Source organism: Phyllopteryx taeniolatus, chromosome 9 (assembly GCF_024500385.1).
Source record: "Phyllopteryx taeniolatus isolate TA_2022b chromosome 9, UOR_Ptae_1.2, whole genome shotgun sequence".
Lineage (NCBI taxonomy): Eukaryota > Metazoa > Chordata > Actinopteri > Syngnathiformes > Syngnathidae > Phyllopteryx > Phyllopteryx taeniolatus.
Genome location: NC_084510.1, coordinates 1,912,326 through 1,939,531, shown reverse-complemented (window position 1 = coordinate 1,939,531; position 27,206 = coordinate 1,912,326). Strand labels below are relative to the sequence as shown.

General features: G+C 42.1%; 1 protein-coding gene and 1 long non-coding RNA gene across 3 annotated transcripts in view; both read left to right on the top strand.

Annotated features, from left to right (window-relative positions):
- fhit (fragile histidine triad diadenosine triphosphatase) overlaps positions 1 to 27,206 on the top strand; it is a 346,540-nt gene that overhangs the window by 289,655 nt on the left and 29,679 nt on the right. For both annotated transcript variants that reach the window (XM_061784847.1, XM_061784848.1), the window contains exons 6-7: positions 15,205 to 15,350; positions 16,646 to 16,675. In XM_061784847.1, coding sequence (XP_061640831.1) covers positions 15,205 to 15,350; positions 16,646 to 16,675 — 176 coding nt within the window. The remainder of the gene's footprint in view (positions 1 to 15,204; positions 15,351 to 16,645; positions 16,676 to 27,206) is intronic.
- Positions 997 to 14,459, top strand: LOC133483507 (uncharacterized). The gene is made up of 3 exons (XR_009790135.1): positions 997 to 1,313; positions 1,591 to 1,702; positions 14,303 to 14,459. It is a non-coding gene; the product is annotated as an uncharacterized LOC133483507 (long non-coding RNA).

Below are 27,206 nucleotides of genomic sequence, written 5' to 3'. Positions count from 1 at the left end.
GGGGGGAAGTCAGCGAGCCTGTCCAGCAGGGGACCCAACCAGGGGGATGCCACCGACCCCCCAGGATCCAGGGAGTTCCCAAGCCTGACCGAAGCGCCCCAACCAGTTCCAAAGGGAGGGGCACGGGCACTGGAACCCCAGGCCCCACCCCCACCAACGAGTCGAGCCAAGAGAAATGTGAATACCTACCACCCACCCTATTACTATGGTTATCAGGTCCCCGACCAACCATTATCCTTGTACCATGATTGTGTGTGGTGGGTGTAGTGCATTAAAATTGGAGAAACTGGTGGGGGTGAGGCAAGACGGTCAGAGGGCAATAATTACCTGTAACCGCCACCACCACCCAGGCCAACCAGCACCCCAAAGGATATATGTATGAAGTGCATTAAAAATGCGACCAGACCGGAAACCAGCACAGGTGCGCCGGCAGCACGCAGCCCGGCGGCCGACCCACCATACCTGCTGCCAGCCCCCCAGGGGACCTGAATGAGATATGAGTGTGCCCAACGTGCAGAATATGTACAATGTGCGTACTAAAAATGTGCAGCGTTTGTGAAATAAGAGGCTAGACTCCTGCGGGTCCGACCGGCTGGCAAACCACAGAGAAAAGGGGGGAAGACCCTCCCCACCCGACACCTAATTTCAAGAAGATTTTGAACAGCCCATTTTATGCATACTATATTGCAAAACATGTGATCTATGGAGTACTTTGATCTGGATTAGCTTTTTTAGTTTTTTGTCATTGAGAATGTATTTCTACAGATTTGTGCCCACTCATCAATGTTAGTAGACACTGAGAGGTCTTTTTCCCATTTTTCAACTGGTAAGTGTATTAAATTAATACTTGAGATTAAGTTGTACATTTAGGAGAGTTGTTTTTGTCATGAACGGAACAGAGGATAGGACCCACAAATGCACGACTCCAAAACAAATGGACAGTTTCAAAAAGAGAGGTTTAATATACGGGCAGAGGTCGGTACACAGGCAGCCAATCCAAAAAAGGCAACAGTATCCAAAAACGTGAGGCAAAAAGCCAGGTCCATAATCGGAACAGGGTCGAGTCTTACTGTGAGTCTGTGACGTGGAAACAAGGAAGGCTGGAACGCGACGACAAGGTACAACGAAGTGGCGACTAGAAAGAATGAGGCACGAGGTTAAATGCAAGGGGTAATTAGGGTGAACGAGGCACAGGTGGGGAAGATGTTCTCAGGGGCAGGTGTGTATGAGACGGGGAAAACAACAACCGGAACACACACCCATGACAGTTTTGTTTTGTGGAAGTAATTCTACTATTTTCTGAACAAAAACAGGTAGTTCTAAAGTATTCTTGTTTTGTTAGGATTGTTGTTCTAACTTTATAGTATTGAGTGAAGTTACGACCTCTAATTTGAAATTCTTGGAATAAGCTTTCATGTGACATGAACGCATTATTTTTAAATAAGTGATGAAGGTGGTCAATTCCACTTTGTTCTCATGTGCTGCAGTAAAGGGGTATTTTGTTAATCTCAAAATTAGATTGTGCCTGATTGGGGAGGAATGATATAGTGTTAACTGAGATTGTGTGGTTTCTTGACTTTTTCCACCAAGCTGATAAAGTGGCAGCAATAATTGAATTCTTAAAACAATTGCGGCCTTTGAGACTGATAACTGGGAGGTCTGCAAGTTTGGTACTATTGCAGTCTATCTGTTCAAGTTCCAGGTAAGATTATTTTTCAACATTTTGATGTAACCATTTAATGAGGTACTGTATTTGGCTAGCTAAGTAATAGTGTTAGAGGTTGGGTGCGTCAAGTCCCCCTTCTGCTTTAGCTTTCTGAAGGGTAGCTAGACTGATTTAATTGTTCTTATTTTTTAGAGTAACATTTTAAAATGATTGAGTTTAGCATTTAAAACTATTTTAATGTGGATTTGAAGGGGATCATTGACAATAAATAATTTGTGGTAATGTTTTAATTTTTACTGTAGCTATACACCCTAAAAATGAGATGGGTAGGCTGTTCCAACGTTTTAAATCATCACAATTTTTTCCCAGTAGAGGTACGTGATTTAAATTATTTAACTGTAAGTTTTGCTGAGATATTAATGCCTAGATATTTGATATTTCCAATCGCAATAGGAAAGTTTGGATGTTGGTCCGCAGGATTGCATGAGTTAGTCATTAGGAGTATGATTGATTTTGAACAATTGATAGCATATTCTGATAATTGCGGAAATATCTGAATGAGGTTAAAAGCTCCTGGGTGCCTTGGGTTCTTGTAAATAAAGAAGGATATCATCTGCATAAAGATTGATTTTGTGTTCAGACATAGGAGTACAGAGACCTTTAATATTAGTGTTCTGCTGTATTGCTATGGCCAGTGGTTTGATATATTGTTTGAATAGCAGGGGCGAGAGAGGACATCTTTGTCTAGTTGCTCTTTGTAAAGTGAAACTTTGTGATGTGACCCCATTTGCGTTGGCAGTTGCTTTGGGTGAGTTGTATAACTTTGCAATCCAGTCAATACATGAGTGACCGAAGCCAAATTTGTGGAGTACATCAAAAAGAAAAGACCAGTTAACTTTGTCAAAAGCTGTTTCTGCATCTAGTGACAAGACAATCAATAGTTTTTAGATTATAACTCTGAGACATACGTATTCGGTTTATCAGTCACCTGACATTGTTGGTCGAGCTCCGTCCTTTAATGAAACCTCTTTTGTCAGAATGTATTAACGACGGGAAAATATTTTCAAGTCTGTTGGCTAAAGCATTAAAATATGATTTTGATGTATTAATTAAAAGGTGGCTCCTTTCGAACATAGGAAAGGACAGCACTGTTTCAAATGAATTCAAATCCCCTTTTACTAACTTATGTCATCACACGACGGCAATGGCATCCCACCACAAATAAATGTGTATGTGGGAAACATTGGTAGCCAAAATTCAATATGTTCCATTGTGCAGTGTTAATTTTCACACAATTAATAAGCTACACTTTTCACATTGTGCTGTGTGTCTTCCTTTCACCTGAAAAGACTACCAAAATGTTCAGTTTATAAACGACTTGGAGGAATTGGTGACTGTGATAGAACTGAGTGAACTGTAGAAACATGTCAGATGTAATGGGGGAAAATTCCAAAACTGTTACATTGTGTCCAGGGTTCAGAAGATCAGCCAGTAGCATTTTGTCTCAGGGTCTAAAAGACTTGTAGGTTTTGGAGAGATGACAGGTTGCAGCCAATTTGGCCTTGTCAGCGGGGAAAATTATAAGTTGCAGCCTTGTCCTTGGCAGTGACTGCAATGTACCAGATGGTGATGTACTGTAGAATGAACTAATTGATGTTACAGTGGAAATTATCATCACTGAAGGAGGTACAGTATTACTGTATGCACATCATGTTGAGAGATACTGTATAGTGATGATTCCTATACATTGGTTTCACCTCTCAGTAATAAATTGGAATAATAAATGGTAACAGCTGCGAGTGTCAATAGTCTGTTAAGCCTGTACCTGTTTTTTGACAAGGTTAGTTGCCCACTTTCACTTTAATCAGGTACACTCTTGTGGGACAACCTGTCCTTCAAGTGGCATGATGGAAGACATGTTTGCCGTCCTCAAACAGGAATTTGGCTTCAGTTCTTCAGTCCAGATGTTGGAAGATTAATTGAATTATTGTAACCAAGTTGCAGTGTTCCAAAAGTGGGCTTATGAAAGGATCACTCTTTCCATCCAATTTACACCACCAAAGATAGATAGTAATCCTGTGATCCTTGTTTTTTTGTGAAAATCTTTGCAAGAGATATTGACAATTGAAAGAGGCTGCCTGTGTGTTCAAAGCTCAGACATCTCCAGTATTTGTGTTCTTATCACCTCCAGCTATCACTTTGATTCCAAATGATTATAAATACTGTACACATCTGAGTATTGACCTAGTAAATTGAAGTAGCAGCACAGTACAGTACAAACCCAGCAATCATTGCAATCAACACCTAAGGATGAGTTGTTTTGTTGAATGAATGTAGAACAAACTGTCAATTGCAATCGACTGCTCTTTGTTATCCAAACGACTCACTGTGAGTTAATCTGACACATGATTCTTAAATTTATCTTCACATCTTTATCAAACCTAATGAGATGTAACTCAAGAGTGTACCTTGCATATGATGTACAGTCCATTCCAAAAGTAACAGAACGTGAATAACAGGTATGTTTTGCCAAGGCGTGTCCGATTGTATTGCTGTTTCAAACAATAAATAACACTGAATGTCTACGCTCAGTTTCACGGTTGGGCTTTGCCTGTGAATACTACAGTCAAATCCTGCTGCGCAGAGAAAATGAAAAGTGGCAACTAATTATTGGAGAGAAGCTAGTCCGCTTCCTGAATACCGTAATTTCTCGTGAAATTAATTTTGCATTTAAATAAATTTGCATTTATTTACTCCCAAAAATTGTCAAAAGTCAATAGGGTGCATTATACATAGCTATAGGGGTAAATGGAAAAAACGTTCACATTTTATAAATGTATGCCGCCATCTAGTGGTTATAAAAAAGCTATACACTTTCATTCCAAAATGCCATCGCCACCTAGTGGTTATAAAAAAAGTGTAGCCTACACTTTCATTCCAATATGACAGGGGTACGTACGTATGACTGCATATATGTACAGTTATGCTCATAAGTTTACATACCCTGGCAGAATTTGTGAAGTATATATATATATTTTTTAATATGACTGATGACTGAACAAAAAACATCATTAATTTATTTATTGTTATGTTTTGTTTAATGATAATGCTTTTCTGAAATGCTTGACGGTTTAATTTGAATCCCATTAAAATAAAATTAAATGTTTTCTTTTAAGAATTGTACCCAACTTACAAATTATGCATGGGTAATCAAACATATGAACACAACTGTGTGTTTTCTAATTTACTAAATAAAAGTAGGGCTGTGAATTTCAAAATAAGAGCAAGTATATTTAAAAAAAATAAAAGATTACGTGTTCAAATAAAGTGCTTAACTTCAAAAGAAAAGTATCAAAATCCAGATAATGCTTCATGTTTTGATCATATGGGTAGAAGCAAAATCATGCATTGTAAAAATGAATTTTGAGGTCAACTTTGGGGGTGCGCATTGTACACGGGTAATTACAGTACTTATTCTGATCTTTAGCAGTTTATTTAAATAGCTGGGCAGAGGTTTTACAAATGCTTGCATATACACATGGATCTAGATTTAGAGCCCACTTTTCGAATTTATTTATACATCCATCTAGATTTGATCAAATTCTTGAAGCCTCATATAATATGCACATCACACTACACAAAATACTGTAAATACACACTGTCCAGTATATCGCCTTGAAACCAACAAGGCTTAATACAGTATCTTAGCTAACTGGGGGTGGGTCTGATAACGTTCAATAAATTACTCTTATATTAATTAGAAACTTCTATATTTTATGGATATTGCTCAATCTCCGGTGTGGGTTTGCTTATTAATTGAAGAATCCAACAGAACGATTCTAGTTGACACTTTGTTTTCCATAGCTGCGCTGGACCTAATGTACAGTATATCACGAGCGAATGACACAGTTGAAACCCCTTTGCTCTTTTGTTCATGCGAGGTATAGTATGTGTATGCCAAAGTCAGTAGCGCTGTGTCGTTTTCCAGGCCATGATTGGATGATGGAGGCCATTGTAGGCCAGCTGTAATCAGGCAGAAAGAGACAATTGTTGCAGCGGCAGTGATGGATCTCTTTGTTTTGACCATCCAGGATTTTAAACTGCCAAGACAAAGGGCATTTTGATTGATTTGAGTGTCTGCTGCCTTCATCATAGCCTGTTATACTGTATGTGTGTAGCAGATGCACACACAGAGACTTTTTTTCCACCGTCTCTTATTTATTGGTGAAGTGAGCCTCCTTTCCAAGTGAAGAAATGCTGTTTCTTCCATTTCATGGAAGTGACAAAAGCCGATATGGGAACATTTATCACAAGATGACACGCAGACTCGGTATCAGTAAAAAAAAATGCCGCTATCGTTTATACATTTTTAGTAAACACGAATAAACAAAAGGGGCTGTCGTCCAGGGTGGCATTCTCGGGTGGATGGCACGCCCCATCACTCCGTTGACAATTGACTTTCGAATGTAAAGTTGTTAATGTCTGTTTGAAGTAATGGTTGGAAAAGAAGGTGCCACAAGCTACTAATAGAAGTGTTTGCATACTTTTGCACATGTGCTATTATCAGTTTTAATGGAAAAAAAGCATATTTGTTTGATTAAGTAATGTAAATATTGATATTTTTGTGTGTGGGTCTACTATTTGGTAGGTATGCTTTACGAATTGGGATTTGGATGTATGTTTAATAAGGTTAGTTTACTGTTTTTTACAAAAACGATTGACCTTGTCAGCAGGGTTCACAAAATTCGAGCAGCACTGTATGTCCGTTGAAGTGCTGATGTAGTCTCACCCCCTAGCTGTGACAATAGCAGATTGAACAGGTGAAGAAAGAAGTCAGCAGCGGGCAGGTGACGGAACAGCCACAGAATGCAAGCTTTTGAAACCATGCGGGGGTCAAAGTGAGCGGCAAAGTGTAACTGCCAGTTAGCAAATCTGCTTACTGCCAGTGTTTGATCAATAAGGGTCTTTTGAGTGAGCAGCAAATGTTCAAGCATGAGAAATATTGGATGAGCAGTGTCAATATTAGGCTATATATCATGACGTTTTATATATTTAGGTTAAATGGTTGTTGAATGGCTGCATCGTAGGTTGAATTAATAGCAACCCTCTGTGCAGAAGTTTAATTGATTTTGAAACAAATGTTTTAAAAAGCACTTGTATAAGTAAAATACGTTTTTTTACGGTTCTCTGAGGCGGGCTCTCCTATCTCTGGGGTTGAGGTCACCGAGTTGGTTTTTAAGGCTCCTCGGTGGCAAGGCCCCGGGGGTGGATGAGATTCGCCCAGAGTTCCTAAAGGCTCTGGATGTTGTGGGGCTGTCCTAGTTGATACGCCTCTGCAACAGTGGGGATAGTGCCTCTGGATTGGCAGACTGGGGTGGTGGTCCCCCTTTTTAAGAAGGGGGACCGGAGGGTGTGTTCCAACTCCAGGGGGATCACACTCCTCAGCCTCCCTGGTAAGGTCTATTCAGGGGTGCTGGAGAGGAGGGACCGTCGGGAATTCGAATCTCAGATTCAGGAGGAGCAGTGTGGTTTTCGTCCTGGCCGTGGAACAGTGGACCAGCTCTACACCCTCGGCAGGGTTCTCGAGGGTGCATGGGAGTTCGCCCAACCAGTCTACATGTGTTTTGTGGACTTGGAGAAGGCGTTCGACCGTGTCCCTCGGGGTGTCCTGTGGGGGGTGCTTTGGGAGTATGGGGTACCGAACCCCCTGATACGGGCTGTTCGATCCCTGTACGACCGTAGTCAGAGTTTGGTCCGCATATCTGGCAGTAAGTCGGACTCATTTCCGGTGAGGGTTGAACTCCGCCAAGGCAGCCCTTTGTCACTGATTCTGTTCATAACTTTTATGGACAGAATTTAAAGGCGCAGCTGTGGCCTTTTTTTCAAGTAGCATTTTTCCCATTCTTTCAATAATTTGTTTGTAGTGATTTTCAGTGTCTGCAGTTTTTTCAGAAAAATGTACAGAATCACCAAGAGGAATGTGGAATGCACTGAACCTAACTGTTACAAGTATACATTAGCCTAATTGCTGTTTCGGGGATGGGTTGGATATTTGAAAAATTAGGATTAAAAAAGATGTGACCTTTTTCTCACGTAAGCCCCTGTCCCACAAAATGTATGCACGTATAGCATTTAATATCCACATCCTGCTTGCATTATTAGCTCCTGGACTGATGACTGGACAAAAATAAACAAAACGAAATGAACCCAGGCTCCTTACCAAATGAAGACTAATCAAAGTTCAACATCCAGCCATTCATTTGTTGCTCCATTTTCTATACCACTTATCCTACACAGGCTGGAGACTCACATTCACACCTATAGGCAATCTAGTTTTCAATTAAACTAACAAATGCTTTTTAGACTGGAGTGCCCATAAAGAACCCACGCAAAAACAGGTTATTTAAACTCTACACAGACAGACCGCCAGCCCTGACCCTGAGTATTTCTTGCTGAAAGGCAGCAGTGATAACCACTAGATAACTGCCGTGTCTAGTAAAATCAGTTATGTTTTTAATTCAACAAGAGTACCAAAAAAAAACATCTTAAAATGTATAAACAAACCCATACAACTTGAGGACATTGCTGTGTGGTTGCACTGTAACTGTCTGACCATCCATTTTTCTACACCGCTTGTCCTCATTAGGGTCATGGTAAGATGGAGCCCATCCCAGCTGACTTTGGGCAAGAAGCGGGGTGCACCCTGGACTTGTCACCAGCCAATCACAGACTGTCTGGCCAATATGTGTAAACTTTTGTATCCACAGTTCCATCCATTTTGCATTGGCATGAATTGTACTCATTCATTCATTTTCCACACCGCTTATCCTCACTAAGGTCGCGGGGTGAATCGTACTTCATCAAGTCATTTTCTTGTGTGAACAGCCTACTGCCTCAAACACCATTTGAATTAGTGTGAAAATGGTCTGTGAGATGAGCTCGACAGGGGTCAGGGAAAGATGTTTTTTCCAGGCTAATGTGAATTCATTGTAGTTTAAAAATGGTACAATGGCATTGAGATAATGGATTTGGGGTATTTGGGGAGTGGGGGTATGTGTATGGGGAGGTGGGGAAGCAGGACAGATGTTTTCCCTCAAAGAAATTATTGCATTTGCAATGTAAAACCAATCTGCAATGACTTGTTTTTATTACATGCACTGTAACTCTGGGGCTGAATACAGAAACGCAGTATAGTAACTGATGTGGCAGAAAACAATAGGATATTACACATTGTTGGTTTTCATTGTCAGACCCCTGAATAAAAATCTCTTAGCGGACTCAAGGAAGAGATTGTCCCAGACATTGAGAAAGCTCCCTCTGTGAACTGTAGTTATTGGGACAAGATCTCTTACTGTTGGCCTTTTAAAGGGTAAGGCTGATTGGAATCACATGAAACACGTTCCTGTTGGCAGGGAAAGTAATAACATAATTTTGTGTGTATTGGTACGCCGTAATGAGTAGGTTATACCACGTGTTGCATCAGGATGTGTTGTGTGTATAGTCTCATCCCTGGTGGTAATTTATTAAAGTTTACACTGTCCTCTATTATAAATGTTGTTTGCAAGACTGTAATAATTTTGGTACCCATTATCTGACTTGTCTTTGCATTATGTTTGTTGCTTGTTTGTTCCGCAAACTCTCTGTGGGTGATTTACTGCTTTACCCTCTTGAATAAGGTCCAGACAATGAAATATCCAGCAGGCCTTGCTTTGATGAACCCGTAACACCTGAATTGTTTAATGAGTCTCATTGTACGGTCATTGTAAGTCAAGAATTTTTTTATCTTGAAACATGAGTCCTGGAAAAATGTAGCAGTATAGCATCTTTACTACAAATTTGTATTGCTGTTCGACGGAAAGATGTCAAAACCGAAATAGGTATCTACCAAGCCATGCCGAGAATAGCGGAAAAACCGTGAGTGATTTAATCCCCCCATTTTTTATATAACTGCCTGTATTAACACTTTATATATATATATATATATATATATATATATATATATAGATAGATAGATAGATAGATAGATATATTGTAAACGACAAATTATATCACAAACAGTAATCCCAAAACAATTTCATATAATTTCAACTTGGAACATTTTCCTGAAAAATGAATGACTTCTACCATAGATGATTTGAATTAGAAAAAAATGCTCCTGCAGTGCAAAAATGCTGGCGTGTATGTCACAGCTTCGTAACCCATAGAAAATATGAATTGTCAAGCAACGAGACCCCCATCATTTGTCAGCTTCAGCTTTCCAGTATTCACTCACAGAAAAAAAACAGTCTTCTCTGCAATGTCTCCTAACAAACGAAGCCAAACGTGGCTCCTCCTCGACATGCATAGATATTAAAACAGTGACTTCAACATATTTCCTTGGCACCACTTACGACTTTGCTATTAGCTATGGTTTGGGGGAATCTTGTGACATCTCAGGGCGTTATGGAAAGAGCCCAAAAATGTGAATCGTAGTTTTTCAACAAATAACTGGGGAGTTCCACAGAAAAAAAATGCAAATAAGTGAATTTGTGAAGGCCAACTGCGATAGGCTGTGTTTCATTGTATTTAAGTACAAACACCAATTCCAATGAATTTGTGAAAAATAATTAAAAACAGAATATAAGGATTTACATATCCTTTTCAACTTATCATCAATTGAATACACTACAAAGACAAGATACTTAATGTTCAATCATATTAACCTTATTTTGAATTTGATGCCTGCAGCACATTCTACAAAAGCTGGGACAGGGGCATGTTTACCACTGTGTTACATTACCTTTCCTTTTTACCATCCATCTACCCATCCATTCGCAATACCGCTTATCCTGTTCAGTGTCACGGGGTGCTGGAGCCGATCTCAGCCAACTTTGGGTGAAAGGCAGACTACACCCTGAATTGGTCACCATTCAGCCGCAGGGCACATATAGACACAGACAACCACTCGAGGTCACATTCACACCGTCACTGAGTGGCAACTGAATCCACGCTGCCTGCACCGAAGTCAGGCAAGTGTACCACTACACCATCAGTGATTCCCTTTTAACCACACGTTTGGAAACAGAGGACACTAAGAGCTCTATTTTCCTGACCAGCGCAAAACCGGCGCACTGCGTGGTGTATCTCTGTGAAGGGGCAGGTTCAATCAGATTGTTTTATTCTCGTAGACACGGGCAGCCGGTGTATTTAACAAAAGGTGCCGTCTGCGCTGGTGGGTGTAAACACTGCCGACATTATTCGCCACCAATCAAAGTGCTTCATTCTTTCTTTTCCTTAAGTGAGGCGGAATGACGGTCTTGCATGCATGGAGAGAGCAATCCGTGCCATTGTCACTTGCCATTGTGGCATAAGACAACGTCAGGAAAGATACAGGATGAGCTGGTGATATACTTACTAAACGCGGGCCATTAAAATATGTCACCGGAATGAATCCATCCCCACCTAAACACTGCCTCTCGCCCCCCCAACCCTCCGCATACGTGCTGGCCAGTGGGGTGCTTTAAACAAATAAAAATGGGCTAACGATGATGTTAATAATGTTGATCCATTCAATTCCTGGAATGATTCAGAGTGTTTGATGTCCGCTGTGCCCATATTTGTGAATGAAATACATCTGATCCAGCCCACGTGTCCACGGGGTTCGTTGACCAATGTACCCCCAAGCGCAGTTAAAATGAGAGATCTGCGCTGCTGTGGGCATACTTCAAAACCTGTAGGCACCTTTCAGCATTAATGGTGCCTTCACAGATGTGCAAGTTACCCATAGTCACTAACACACCCCCGTACCATCTGAGATGGTGGCTTTTGAACTTTGTGGTGATAACAATCCAGATGGTCCTTTTCCTCTTTGGCCCAGAGGACACAACGCCGATGATTTCCAAAAACAATTTAAAATGTGGACTTGTCAGACCACAACACACTTTTCCACATTGCGTTCGTCCATCTCAGATGAGCTTGGGCCCATAGAAGCCGGCGACCTTTCTGGGTGTTGTTGCTATAGGGCTTTCGTTTTGCATGGCAGAGTTTTAGCTTGCATTTGTAGATGTAGCAACATCTAACTGTGTTAACTGACTCTGGTTTTGTGAAGTGTTCCTGAGCCCACGTGGCTATATCCTTTACACAAATAGGCTGTTTTTTAATGCAGTGCTGCCTGACGGAACGAAGGTCACGGGCATTCAATGTTGTTTTTTCGACTTTGCTGCTTGTATGCAGAGGTTTCTCCAGATTCTCTGACTCTTTTGATGGGATTATGGACCATAGATGATGAAATCCCCGAATTCCCTGCAATTGTACATTGAGAAACGTTGTTCTTAATATGTTGAACTATTTGCTCACGTAGTTTTTCACAAAGTAATGAGCCTTGTCCCATCCCTGCTTGTGAAAATCTCTCAGAGATGCTCCTTTTATACCCAAACATGACATTCACCTGTTTTCAATTAACCTGTTCAACTGTGGAATGTTCCCAACAGCATTCCTCAACTTTCCCAGTCTTTTGTCACCCCTGTCTCAGCTGTTTTGGAACATATAGCAGGCATCAATTTCAAAATGAGAGAATATTTGCAAAAAAAAAAAAAACACTGTTTATCAGTTTGAGCATTAAATATCTCATATTTTTGTACTGTATTCAATTGAATATAGGTTGAAAAGGATTTGCATATCCTTGTATTGTATTTTTAATTCGAATTTACACAATGTTCCAATGTCATTTTTAACAATTCATTTTCCGTACCGCTTATCTTCACTAGGGTCGCGGGCATGCTGGAGCCTATCCCAGCTATCTTCGGGCGAGAGGCGGGGTACACCCTGAACTGGTTGCCAGCCAATCGCAGGGCACATCGAAACAAACAACCATTCGCACTCACAGTCATGCCTACGGGCAATTTAGAGTCTCCAATTAATGCATGTTTTTGGGATGTGGGAGGAAACCGGAGTGCCCGGAGAAAACCCACGCAGGCACGGGGAGAACATGCAAACTCCACACAGGCGGGGACGGGGATTGAACCCCGCACCTCAGAACTGTGAGGCTGACGCTCTAACCAGTCGGCCACCGTGCCGCCTGTTCCAATGTCATTTTTAACAATTCATTTTCCGTACCGCTTATCTTCACTAGGGTCGCGGGCATGCTGGAGCCTATCCCAGCTATCTTCGGGCGAGAGGCGGGGGACACGCTGAACTGTTTGCCAGCCTCTTGCGTGGCAGATATAAACAAACAACCATTCGCACTCACATTCACACCTACGGGCAATGTAGAGTCTTCAATTAACCTACCATGCATGTTTTTGGAATGTGGGAGGAAACCGGAGTGCCGCCCTCAAATGTTAGATTATAATAAAATATTACATAGCCACACATCACTTGTATCACGTCTCGTCCTCATTATAAACAAAGCTAGGGCTTTCTGTTGTAACTATGTCTAAACCAGTGGAAAAAGGCACCGGGCTACTTCCTATTCTATATCTTAGCAACCAGTGCCAAACATGGACATGCTGTGGCGCCGTCGTTCCTGTCGCTCCTTATTTTTTGCAATCTTGATTTGATTTTATTTATTTTGTTTGTTTTTTTGCAAAACGTTTTTTATAAGATCAGCAGCCCAGATGCAACAGGGTATTCAAGAGTAGACAACTTGAGTTTATTGTCTTTGTAGAAAAGCATTATTCGTCCAGCAACACAAAGAAAACAATATCTGTCTGCTGCCTCTGTGCTCTCCATCCTCGCTGTACCTCATCTTTCATGTCAACAAGCTCCATCACCACAGGAATGCAGAGGAAATAAAGATATCAATCTATGTGACATGATTTCCTTCTATTGTTGAGCTCGTACATGCCTTCACACGCACATACAAGTGCACAAAAAATAAATAAAAATAAAATCTGATCGTTTGTGTCAGTGGCTCTTGAGATGAATTCCTTGCAGACGAGGCCACTGTGGCATGAAATGCTGAGATATAATCTCACAACGGGATGCTTCTTCTTGAGGGGAGTGAACTTCAGATTTTATTTTATTTTTTCCCCTATAAGCTTATTTCTTCATTGTCTCTTTTTGCTGTCTGCATTCTGACACCATTGAGGCGGCAGTAGCTCATCTATAAGGACTTTTTGGACAGTTTGAGTCCTGGTCAAAAATCCAAATAATAACTAGTTGTTCGTGAGATACTGTCGAGGTGCCCAGACCGTCCCCATCCTATCACGATAATGCGAACTGCTAAGACTTGGGTAACGTGACGTATGTACAGTATGTCATTTTGGCGCAAGAGTCCGGTACAATTTTCAAAGTGAATCTGCCAGTATTTTTGGTAGTCATTAATTATGTATATACGCAAGTGGTTGAAAATTCAATAAACTGCGTCCTCTGCAAAATTGGATACTAAACCGACGCCAGCGAGATGGAGGTGCTTTTTGGAGAGTGTAGTATGGAGCTTATTGGCACACTTGCAACTTTGGACCCATAGGTCGAAGATGATTTCCTGGATAAGGGAACCGCTCTAGTTGCATTAGCTGGGACTGATGTGGTTGAATCGGAATATACTATATTCGTTCTGAGTTCCTGGTAAGGGAAATTGCTGACACCCCGGTTCCCCCTGAAAAATAAAAAATGGACATTAGCTAACATACGTATCACATTCATATGTTGACACAGCCTGGACACTGGCCCTGACTTCAGGGAGCTTCGACCCGACGGCAATGTGTGAAAACTGTTTTTCCTCGGAGCATGATCAGCGCGATACGATACCCAGTCATAAGTCATATGATTCAGCTTGCTTTTGAAAACGACGTCATCTCATCACAAATTTCAATCTGACAGAGGAGGAGATTCAGCACGGAGAAACGCCGCCTCCCAACACTTTCTCAAAGTTGGTTTGAATTTAGGGTGTGTGTGTGTCCACATTTGTCATGCCTTCACCCAACAAATTGGGTTACACTCCCTTTCTGAACTCCTTTGCTTACAGGCCTGAAAAAGATCTGCTTCAGAATTAACCAGGTGGAGGAACCAATAGGCAATGAATTTCTCTCCCTTTCTGTGTTTTGCTGGCCCTCCAGGAGCGAGACCTAGTTCCTATGTCCACACCTATTTGAAGTATGAACAATTTTTTATTCTTGATACTATAACACTGCTAACATACGTTTTCGTGTTTTCATTTGCATATTGTACAATACGGTATTTGTATACACTTAAATGTCATGAGATTGGAATGTCACAATTGGGTGGATTTGCCCATCTCAACCCCCAATAAATATAGTGTATACTCATGGAAACAACTTTTACAGACTTTAGTCATTTAGTCAAGGCATCACCTGCTACCTGAAAAGTTTTAATTGATGGATGTGTTGCATCTTCAGCTGAGTGAGCCAATTTGCCATCATGACAACATAGTAAGCCTCTGGACTTTGTTGCCATCTGCTTGAGCCTATTCAGGAAGCAGATTTCCACTAAAGTGTTTTGTGCTCAAGACTTGCCAAGGGCTGGCAACAAAAATACAAAATATTAACAGCCTGCGACTTTTTTCTGTAATTCAAATTGCCTTAACAGAACTCTTTCAGATGTACTGGTTTGCCCACTGAGGCAAGTGGAACGTTTTCGTGATCTTCAACCAGATGAGGTGACAGATTTATTCAGCACTACCCAGAGAGTTGCTAACCTGGTGGAACAGCACTTCAATGCCACCTCTCTCACCATTGCCATCCAGGTAAAAACAAAACAAAACAAAAACTTTTGTGAGAAGCAGGGTTCAACATTTGGCTTACATTTTCATAACTGCCACTCGAAGTTCATTGCATGTTTCTTCGCAGTGTTGAGCTATTGGTTGAGAAATGGTTGCATTCAGCAATGGCTTTATAATTGTTGTAAAGATGGCTATAGAATTATTTTTACACTGACATTTTTTGTGCTGTGCATACAACTTGACACACCTTCTCTAAATGATATATCTGTGAATGTTCCAATTGGGACGAATGTATTTCTTTTAGTGTAGACTTTGACCTACAGTACATGTACTATGAGCTTTTCTTTTTGAGAAACCAAAGCAATAGATATTCATAATGTTTCATATTTCATAATTTTAAGTCGAACTAATTGTATGGATTTGTACTTTCCTTATATACACATTTTTAAACCTTGATCCACTCTCATGTCTTACATTGAAAAGAATATCAGACAAACTAAATTCAGAGCTATCTCTGACACCTACGACAACTGACACAGACAGGCTCTCACCTCAGATTGAAATGCCTTTTTTGCATAACTGGTGATATATATGCTAATATGAAAATAGCACCTTGCCTGCACTGCAGCCCTCTCAGACAAAATTGTTTCACAGGTTAGGCAATAGAACCAAAAAAGAAAAGAAAAAAGCAGCCAAGAGCAACCTTTACCTTGATGTCACTTTCTTTGACAGGGAAATTGATCAGAAATAAAGATTAAATCGTGACAGCTCCACTTTTTCAGTCACCACATTAAAGTACTATTCTCTGCAGGATGTGTCACTTGTTCTCATCAGTGTGCCAGTCAACTCATCAAGAGTTGATGATTAAAATAAAAAAAAAAAAGCTTTCGGGCAAAACGAGACTGAATTTGACAAAACAATATAAGTCATCTGAACAGTTTGTTCATTCGCTCACAATGTGTGATGTTTAAACAAATTCAAGTCTTCAACTTCTGTAGCAAATAACACAGTCAAATCATTGTTAATTACACCAAAGATTTACAATGTTTTATTTTACTTTGATTGGTTTTATTGGTATTAGAAGAACATGCTTTGTAGTTTTGAATGATTAATAAGGACATATTTAGTATACAGATAGTTAGGTCATATATGTTTAAGAAATAAATGACTTGACAAAACTAGGAGAAGATTTTGTATACTCTCTAATTAGAGAGGAGACATGATGTAGCTCATCTGAAAATAAAACCTCTCTGAATTATTCATGTAAATACTTCAGAATTTCACACTCTTTTCTAATTACCTATTTTTGTTCCCACTAGGATGGCCCTGAAGCCGGACAAACTGTGAATGTGAGTACTTAATAATTCACTACTTTTGAATATGTCATGAGGATTCTTCAACCGTTATCCACCATTAAATAGTCATTGTATTTCATTTCCAGTTCCAAACTCTTGGCATTGATTAATTATTTAGAGATGTATTCAAAAAGGGTTAAATCATTTTTGGCAGGAGGCCATATAAAAAAATGTCAAGGAACACACTGTGAATACACTTCAATCAACTTATCATATAAATGGAATAATAACTAATCCACTCTTCATATTAAATTTAACTTTGATGCTTTTTTTTGTGGTGCATCATGTATATCGCTATACTGTACATCACTTAGTCATCATACTTAAAAAAAAAAAATAATTAAATTAAAAAATTATAAAAAAAATAAAAGTGTAATTTGGTTCACGCCAGTCATGAGAAAAATTGTAGCTCAAAAAGTGAAGACAAAAACCTAGATTAAAGATTTAAGTGTCTTGCAACCAAAGACCAAAATGAAGTATTAATCTGTGTTAATGTGTCAAAAGTGAATCTGTCTATCACTTGCTGATAGCGAATCAAACAATCGGAACATACAGTCACAGCCACTATCAGCAGCAACTAACACAAAAGAGGTCAATTGAAGACAAAACATATATGTTAGCTGACCAAAGTTAATGCTACTTGTGGATGTGAAAAATAAAAATGTATGCCTATAGCATACCCTACTAACCCTCCCCCATCCACCAAATAAATGGGTTTCTCCAATCATGTGCCTAAATGACAATATAAATGGTCTGTGGATTGAATAAGAGTTAATACACTTTTATAAACTCACTGCCTGGGGTCTCAGGACCAAAGACAAATATCGTTATTTTGAGGGATGGAATTTGATTTTAACTCCATGCGATGGAAAATGCAGGATGATTATTGTGAATTATCATGTTGAGTGCCATAAAAAAAAAAAACATATTCGTTTTTTTTTTTTTTTTTTACAATCCTGGCGCCTATTTATGTGATCCTTATTGCAGTACACTAACAAAATGATTCGATTAAATGTGTATAAGGTAGACAATATTAAATAACCACAGTTTCCTCAATGGAAATGTGGAGTGAGAATATGACCAGGAGTAAGAAAGTAAGCATGGTGTATGAAGGTTATGATTGGTGATGAATTAAATATGTTTTGACATTGTATATGTGATACCGATTCTGGTAAATCTGTCATGAAATACTAATTTATATATTTTGAGTAGATAAAGAAAAAGAAGACACATGAGTCATGCAGGCAGAGAGAGAATGTGCCACTCTCATTCAAGCCAGTCTCACATCAAAACATTTATTTGTTTTGATTTGTGTGGATTCGTATTGTATAATCATTCAGCTAAAAAAAAATAAAAATAATAGGGCTTGAGTGTTGCCAATGTGTGCCTGCTGGCTAGTGAGGCACCATGTTATCGAGATAGATTGATATATACATGCATTATGCTATCATCCATATTTTAACACATTTCCTCCACGTTTCACTGTGTGGTTTGGAGTTGAGATCTCAACCTCACAAGACATCACTGAAAAAGTAAAATAAAACAGCAGCAGAAAAAAAGTGCTAATAATAATAATAATAATAATTTATATGATTATTATTATTATTAATAATAATAATGCAGACGTATGGGGGGCACAAGCCAATGCAAATTGTAGGCCAGTACCAAGCCCAGATAAATGCAGAGGGTTTTGTCAGGAAGGGCATCCAGCTTAAAACTTTTCCAAACAAGTATGAGCAAAGAATTCCATACCAGATCGGTCGTGGCCCGTGTTAACAACGTCCACCACCGGTAGAAATTCAGCTACTGTGGGTCAAGGATGAACACGAGGTGGCAAGTGGGTTCTTAGGCAGAAATAAAAGAGGAAAGCGCAGAGCCTAAAACTGAATGTGGGGACTTTGAAAGTTGGGACTATTACAGGAAAATCTTGAGATTTGGTTGACATGATGATTAGGAGAAAGGTTGATCTATTGTGTGTCCAGGAGACCAAGTGAAAAGGCAGTTAGGCTAGAAGTTTAGGGGCAGGGTTCTTTTTTTTTTATTATGGTGTAGCTGGGGAGAGAAATGGAGTAAGGGGTATTTTAAAGGAAGAGTTAGCGAAGAATGTCTTGGAGGTAAAAAAAAAAAAAAAAGTGTCAGGTCAAGTGATGAGGTTGAAACTTGAAATTGAGGGTGTTATGTATAATGTAATTTGTGGCATTGCCCCACAGGTAGGATGTCACATCCTACCTGTGGGGCAAGAGGTGAAAAAGAAATTCTGGAAGGATCGAGATGAAGTAGTTCTGAGGATCCCAGACAGAGAGAGAGTCATGTTTGTTGCAGATTGTAATGGACATGTTGGTGAAGGAAACAGGGGTGATGAAGAATTGATGGGTAAGTTTTGCATCCAGGAATAAAAAATCTGGAGGGACTGATGGTGGTAGACTTTGCGAAAACAATGGAAATGACTGTAGTGAACACTTTCCTCCAGAAGACGCAGGAACATAGGGTGCCCTACAATAGAGGTAGAACCACTTGGGTGGATTACATCTTGTGCAGATAATGTGAAGGACTTGAAGGAGGTTACTGACTGTAAGGTAGTGGTAGGGGACAGTGTGGCTAGACAGCACAGGATGGTGGTGTGTAAGAAGACAATGGTGGTAGGGAGGAAGATTAAGAAGACAAAGGCAGAACAGAGAACCATGTGGTGGAAGCTGAGAAAGGAGGAGTGTTGTGCGTCTTTTCGAGAAGAGGTGAGACAGGCTCTCGCTGGACAGGAGGAGCTTCCAGAAGACTGGACCAGTGCAGCCAAGGTGATCAGAGAGACAGGCAGGAGAGTACTTGGTGTGTCTTCTGGTAGGAAAGGGGAGAAGGAGACTTGGTGGTGAAACCTTGAAGTACAGGAAATCATACCAGGTGTTAGCAAAGAAGAAGTGAGACACTGAGAGGACTGAGGACAGAAGACAAGAATACATGGAGATGTTACATAGGGCGAAGGTGGAGGTGGCAAAGGTCAAACAAGAGGCATATGATGACATGTATGCCAGGTTGGACACTAAAGAAGGAGAAAAGGTTCTATACAAGTCGGCCAGACAGATGGATTGAGATGGAAAGGATTTGCAGCAGGTTAGGGTGATTAAGAAGAAAGATAGAAATGTGTTGACTGATGCCAGTAGTGTGCTGGATGAATGGAAACAATACTTTGAGAAATTGATGAATTAAGAAAATGAGAGAGAAGGAAGAGTAGAAGAGGCAAGTGTGGTTGACCAGGAAGTAGCAATGATTAGCTAGGAAGGGGTTAAAAGGCACTGAAGAGGATGAAAAATGGAAAGGCAGTTGGTCCTGATGTGCCGGCTCAGCTCCTCCATTCACCAGTTGACTAACATGCATGTGATATGGTGTTCATTCACTAATAAGTTCAATAAAAACACTATAGAATTTAATTACTTATGCTGGAATCACTTAGAACAACACAGGTTATACTAACATATCACCTCACAGGTTCTTACAGGTGTGTTTAGACACTAAAAAATAATCCCACCACACCACTCAACAGTAGCACTGCCTCCCTAATTGTCCCACATCCTGTCCTGCCCTCTTCTCTTATCTGTTTCTCTTGGTTAGTTATTGCGTCTCCTCACAGAGTGTCGCCCCCCCACGAATCTACAAATAACTGTTGCAATATTACTTGTGTTCAAATATGTAGACTGTCTCACTATTGTTCTGCTGTGGTTTTCACCCCTCGTCCCTTTGTACCTCTGTCTGTCCCCTAAACCCTTTTCTGTCCGGTTGCATTTTCAATAAACATCATAATAATTAAAAAAATTAGCAGAGGGATTATTTCAAACTCCCCTGTTGCACAGCAAAACTGTTGCAGCACAAAGGCATACAGATCCACCATTCTGCAAGGCCATGCAGCTGACAGGTTTAAAAGAAAGAAAAAAAAGGACGTGTGATGGCAGCAGAACAGTGATGAAGTGTGCTGTAGGTGTGACAGAGGAGTTGAAGGTGGAGGTGAGACTGCATCTGGGATCAGCCCTGAGCCCCTTCCTGTTGGCAGTGGTAATGGATAGGTTGACAGATGAGGTTAGACTGGAATCCCCATGGACCACGATGTTCGCAGATGTCCTTGTGATCTGCAGTGAAAGCAGAGAGCAGGTGGAGGAACAGTTGGAATGATGGAGGCATGCAATGGAAAGGAGAGGAATGAAGATTAGCCTATGTAAAACAGAATATATGTGCATGAATGAGAGGGGGGTGGGGGAAGAGTGAGGCTACAGGGAGAAGAGATAGCAAGGGTGGAAGACTTTAAATACTTGGGGTCAACCGTCCAGAGCAATGGTGAGTGTGGTCAGGAAGTGAAGAACCGGGTCCAAGCAGGTTGGAACGGGTGGAAGAAGGTGTCAGGTGTGTTATGTGACAGAAAAGTCTGTGCTCAGATGAAGGGCAAAGTTTATAAATCAGTGGTGAGGCCAGCCATGATGTACGGATTAGAAACAGTGGCACTGAAGAGACAACAGGAAGCAGAGCTGGAGGTGGCGAAAATGAAGATGTTGAGTTTCTCTCTAGGAATGACCACATTTGACAGCATTAGAAATGAGCTCATCAGAGGGATGGCCAAGGTTAGATGTTTTGGAGACAAAGTTAGAGATAGCAGACTTTGATGGTTTGGACACATCCAGAGGAGAGATCATGAGTACATTGGTAGAAAGATGATGTGATCATTGCACTTGCATCACTTTAAAATTGAAAAATTCTCATTGATAAAAAACATATTACTACTACTACTATCCATTCATTTTCTGTCCCGCTTATTCTCACTATGGTCGCGGGCGTGGTGGACCCTATCCCAGCTATCTTCGGGCGAGAGGTGGGGTACACCCTGAACTGGTCGCCAGACATTCACAGGGCACACAGAAACAAACAACCATTCGCACTCACATTCACACGGCCAATTTAGTCTTCAATCAATTTAGTCTTCAATCAACCTACCACCCATGTTCATGGGATGTGGGAGGAAACCGGAATACCTGGAGAAAACCCACGCAGGCACGGGGAGAACATGCAAACTCCACACAGGCGGGGCCGGGATTTGAACCCCAGTCCTCAGAACTGCGAGGCAGATGTGCTAACCAGTCGACCACCGTGCCTTATTATTATTATTGTATAAAATGATACTATATATATATATATATATATATATATATATTAGTATTTATTTATTTATTTATTGGTTTATTTTTGGGGTGTCTGGAAATACGGTCATATTACAGCGGGCGAGCCCAGCCAACGCCAAAGCTCTGGTCTTCTAACTTGTATTTTTTGCATTAAGTGGGTGTATGATTGTTGTAGATTATTATATAATATATTATCAATGTATGTAATCTCGGTGGCCGACTGGTTAGAGCGTCAGCCTCACAGTTCTGAGGACCCGGGTTCAACCCTCGGTCCCGCCTGTGTGGAGTTTGCATGTTCTCCCCGTGCCTGCGTGGGTTTTCTCCGGGCACTCCGGTTTCCTCCCACATCCCAAAAACATGCATTAATTGGAGACTCTAAATTGCCCGTAGGTGTGAATGTGATTGCGAATGGTTGTTTGTTTGTATGTGCCCTGCGATTGGCTGGCAACCAGTTCAGGGTGTACCACGCCTCCTGCCCGATGACAGCTGGGATAGGCTCCAGCACGCCCGCGACCCTAGTGAGGAGAAGCGGCTCAGAAAATGGATGGATGGATGGATGTATGTAATCTACGTAGGTTGTCATCATTTGAAGATATCAAATAAATAGAACAAAATAATCATATTGTAAAGGGTTTTTTCTAGCTGCTCTGAAAACATGGAACATATAGAAGATGGATAGAGAGATCATTATGTGATTTTAATCACAATGAATAGTTATTATGCACAGGCAAGTACATCATTATCATGGAGACAGCTTTCGTTTTAAAGCCTTTTCACGTCATAGTACAGTAGAAGCAATTCAGTCACCATGATAAATAATCGTACATCGTACATATCCAGTACAAATAAAAAATAAAAATAGTGTCATGTACTGCCCTGCAGTATCATTTTTGGCGCCTGGATGGCTCTCTGCGCACTCTCGCCCTCTCAGCACCCTCCTCAAGCCGCACACCTGTCTCCAACCAGCCCTCATCTCCACCTACATATAAGCCTGCCTGTTCCTGGAAATCCTCGCCAAAGTATTGCAGTTACTTCCAGCGGTACCACGGCCCATTTACCTCACGTAAACCACTCTTTTACCCCGTGTTCCTGATCCACATCATTCCTGCCGCCAAGACAGCCAACTGTCCTCACCACTGCCTGCTACCTGTCCGCGCCGCTGCTTGCCAACCCACCTAGGACCACCTCCATTACCTTTCCTAAATATACTGTTCATCATAAGCTATCTGCCTCCGCCTGCTCTTGGGTCCAGCTCCTCTCCATACGTGAAAAATAGTACATTCATTTAGGTTTAATTTTAATTTAGACGTGTTCTATCTGCCAAATTGGTATGTTGTGGCTGGAATATTGAATAAGAATCATTAATAATTTTCTTTCTTTCTTGTTGTCAACCGAGCCTAATCTGTGGGCTGTTTGCGAGAGAGAGTCATCGCTTCTAAAAACTTTAATAAAAAAAGATAATCCCAAAAGATGGGCCTTTCGTGGGTATAGGGTTCCTTCATGTGCAGGGGTTCTGGGTTCAAATCTGGGCTTGGACCACTCTATGTACCCTTTGCAGTTGATGAGAAAGTGTACTTGATTGCTTGTCATGCAAGAGTCCACCTATGTTCCTTAAGATTATGTGGCGGTTTGATTTTGACATTTGTTTCTGGTGCTACGGGTTTGCAGTTGTGCCTTGAGATACGAGTTTAATTTGTTCCGTGACCATGCTAGTAAAACAAAACAATGTTATCTCAAATAATCTTTTCCCATTGAAATAAATGGAAAAGTCACTCATCCGTTTCAGCTTTCCCCCAAAAAACAAACATGTTTGTAGTGTGTAGTTTAATTACGAAAAAGAGCACTCCATAACATTGTATTAAATACACACTAATGACATAATCTGGTTGAATTAAAACGAAGTGAACAGTTTTTGTCACATTCCATTAAATGAATGCTGCTCCTTCCGGTGTGTGTGCTTTGACCACATGGAAGCAGTGTAAGACAGACAGAAGAATATAAGGAAAAGCAGGAAAAGCCTGGCTCCAATACAACTGGCTTCTGCATGCAGTACTACCTGGATCTAGGATCTTGGGCAAAAGGGTGGAGTACACTCTGGACTGATCGCCAGTCAATAACAGGGCATATTAAATAAAGTTTGTGTTAAAAGATAAAGTGCTTTGAACAAAGCATCCGAGAATGCCAGGAAATGGGAAAATAGAATACTGTGACTATTAAGGAAAGCGTAATGTGAACTTTTGATTTTTAACATCATGTCTTCAGTTTAAAAGAACCTCGTGTGAAAACACTTCATTATTAATGAATTTATTTTTAGCAGATGACTGATAATAAAGGGTGTCAGGCGACCCAAGTCTCATGTTTGCAGATCAAAATTGGGTGGCTATGGTCCCTATTAAATGCATTTTTTATCCTAATATTGGCAGGAGGCATCATCCAAAGAATGCCGTGTGTCACATGTGGGGAGTAGCTGGACCCAAGACCAGGCGGGGGCAGATGTAAAATGATGAACAGTTTATTGAGGAACGGTTATGGAGGTGGCCCTGGATGCGGCGGCATGGACATGTGGCAGGCAGTGGACAGAACAGGCGGCTGGCTTGGTGGCAGAAATGACGTGGGTCAGGAACACGGGAGCACTGGGAACGAGGAGACAGAAGAGTTAACAAGGGAAACGAGGAACAATATAGCTTACTTGACATAAGGTGGACCGTGGTACCGCTAGGAGAGGCTGCAATACTTTGTCGAGGATTTCCGGAAACGGGCAGGCTTATATACACCGGTGGTGATGAGGCTGATTGAAGACAGGTGCTGAAAACAGAGAGGGGAGGGGGGAGAGAGAGGACACAAAGCGCCCTCCCACCTCCAATAATGGAACTGCAGGGCAGTATATGACAGTATCCCCCTCTCAATGGACGCCTCCCGGCGTGCTGCCAGGCTTCCCTGGGTGAGCCGCGTAGAAGTCGTCCAAAAGAGTAGGATCGAGAATGAGCTTCCGGGAAATCGGGCAGGTGTGAAGACTTCCCTCGGGCACAGACAGAACAGGCTTGGACAAACTCCTTGGTGTCTTTAAGAAGGCTGGGCCACCAGAAGTGCTGCTGGAAGTGAATGGTGCGGGTGATGCCAGAATGACAGGTGAGTTTGGAGTTGTGGGCCCACTGAAGGACGTCAGAGCGTGCAGAATCGGGTACGAACAGGCCGTTTGGAAGCCCGGTTTTGGGATCGGGGTGAGCCTTCTGGGCCTCCTTAACCACCTGTTCGATCTGCCAAGTGGCTGCTCCAACGAAGCATGAGGAAGGAAGGATGGGTTCCGGTTTTGTCAGGGCTGGAAGGGGGTGAGTAAATTTGAGACAGGCCATCTGGTTTGCTGTTTTTGGAGCCAGGACGGAAGGAGAGACTGAAATTAAACCTGCTCAAAAAGAGAGCCCAGCGAACTTGTCACGGGTTAAGGCGTTAGGGGGAGCGGAGGTAAGAGAGATTCTTGTGGTCTGTCCAAATGATGAATGGTAGTTCAGTCCCCTCCAGCCAGTGCCTCCACTCTTCCAAGGCCCATACAACGGCCAGCAGCTCTCGGTTGCCGACGTCGTAGTTCTTCTTAGCAGGGGACAAACGACAGAAAAAAAGGCACAGGGGTGAAGTTTCTGGGTCGTGGGGTCCCGCGGTGAGAGGACAGCCCCTGCCCCCGTGTCCGAGGCGTCAACCTCGACCACGAACTGGAGGGAGGGGTCGGGGTGGCGAAGATTGGGCGCACTGGTCAACAGGGTCTTGAGTTGACTAAATGCTTGGGATGCTGCTGGGGTCCACTGAAAGGGGGATCTGGTGGATGTGAGGCCAGTGAGGGGAATTGCGACCTTGCTGTAATTACGGATGAATCGACTTTTGAACGTTGCAGTTCTTTGCGGCTGGTGGGAGTGGGCCAGTTAACGACGGCTTGGATCTTGGCAGGGTCGTGTTGTAGTTGTCCTTTAGCGATACAGTCATACAGGCGGTGGGGTAGTATAGAAATGGCCAGGTCTTTGCTGAACACCGGAAAGAGATCATGGTATTCTTCAGGGACTCAGGAGAGGTCAACGGGCGTGGAAGAGGGTGGTGATTTATCAGAGGGCGGTATAGCTAAGAGCAGGCAGTGTGAGTGGCAGTGAGGGCTCCATCCGGTGATGGCTAAGTGTGTCCAGTCGATGGTGGGGTTGTGTTTTTTGAGCCAGGGAATTCCAAGGACTAATGGGGTATCAAGGGAAGGGACAACAAAAAGTGAGTTGTTCTCACAGAGATTACCCGAAATGAGCAAGGTGAATGGCACAGTTTGGTGGGTAACGGGGAAGATGATTTGGCCATCCAGGGCTGTGACTTTCTTCGGGAACGGAAATGGTTGGAGAGGGATTTGGAGCTGGTGAATTATTGCTTCAGGAATGAAGTTGTCATCAGCACCGTAATCTACAAGGGCAGTAATGGGGGTGTTCTGAGCAGAAACTATAATGCAAGCGAGAACAGTCATGCGAGAGGGAGAGCTTGAGGGAATGGAGGTTTGGCTCACCACGACGCTCTCGGGTCGCGGTGAGCCTGGTCTTTCGATCGGAGGGGGTAGATACAGACTGCAGTAGATACAGAGCTGCTGGACGACTCGCTGGATGACTCGACGCTAACGCTCCTGTGGGTCTAGATGCGTTTTATCAATTTTCATGGGCTCTGTGGTAGCTACGGGGAGTGACTGAAGTGCGGGAGACGATGCGGGAGGCGGGTGAGAAGCCGACGGCATGATGCTCTGAGTGGGAGGATTCTTACATACGCTAACCCTCCTTTCTCATGCTCTCTATCGCAGTCGGTTATCAAGCCGAATGGAAAGGGCGATGAGATCCTCGAGAGAGGAGGGCTCTTTCCGGACCGCTAGCTCATCCTTGAGTTGGTCGGGGAGGCCATTTGAAAAAATCCCACAAGCACCGCGTCGTCCCACCCGCATTCACCTGCCAATATCCGGAACGCAATAAAATATTCCGCTGCTGATTTAGCACCCTTCGTGAGCGTAAGGAGGCGACGGGTCGCTTCTTTGCCCTGAACTGAGTGATCAAATACTTTGCGGAGTTCGGCGGAAAAAGAATCGAATGAATGAGAGGAGGTTTGCCATAAGGACGTGGACCACTTTGCTGCTTTGCCGCAGAGGAGGCTATTGACATATTCTACTTTGGAACGTTCGGTGGGATAACTGTACGGTTGGAGATTGAATACGAGTGAGCAATTAAGAATAAACTGGCTACATGGACCTAGGTGCCCGGAGTAGGGCTCGGGCGGAGGGACATTAGGTTCTTTGTACGGGAAGCGGGGTGGCTCGGAGGCTGCGGGCTCGGGAGGAGTATTTACAGGGGGTTGAATGGATTGCA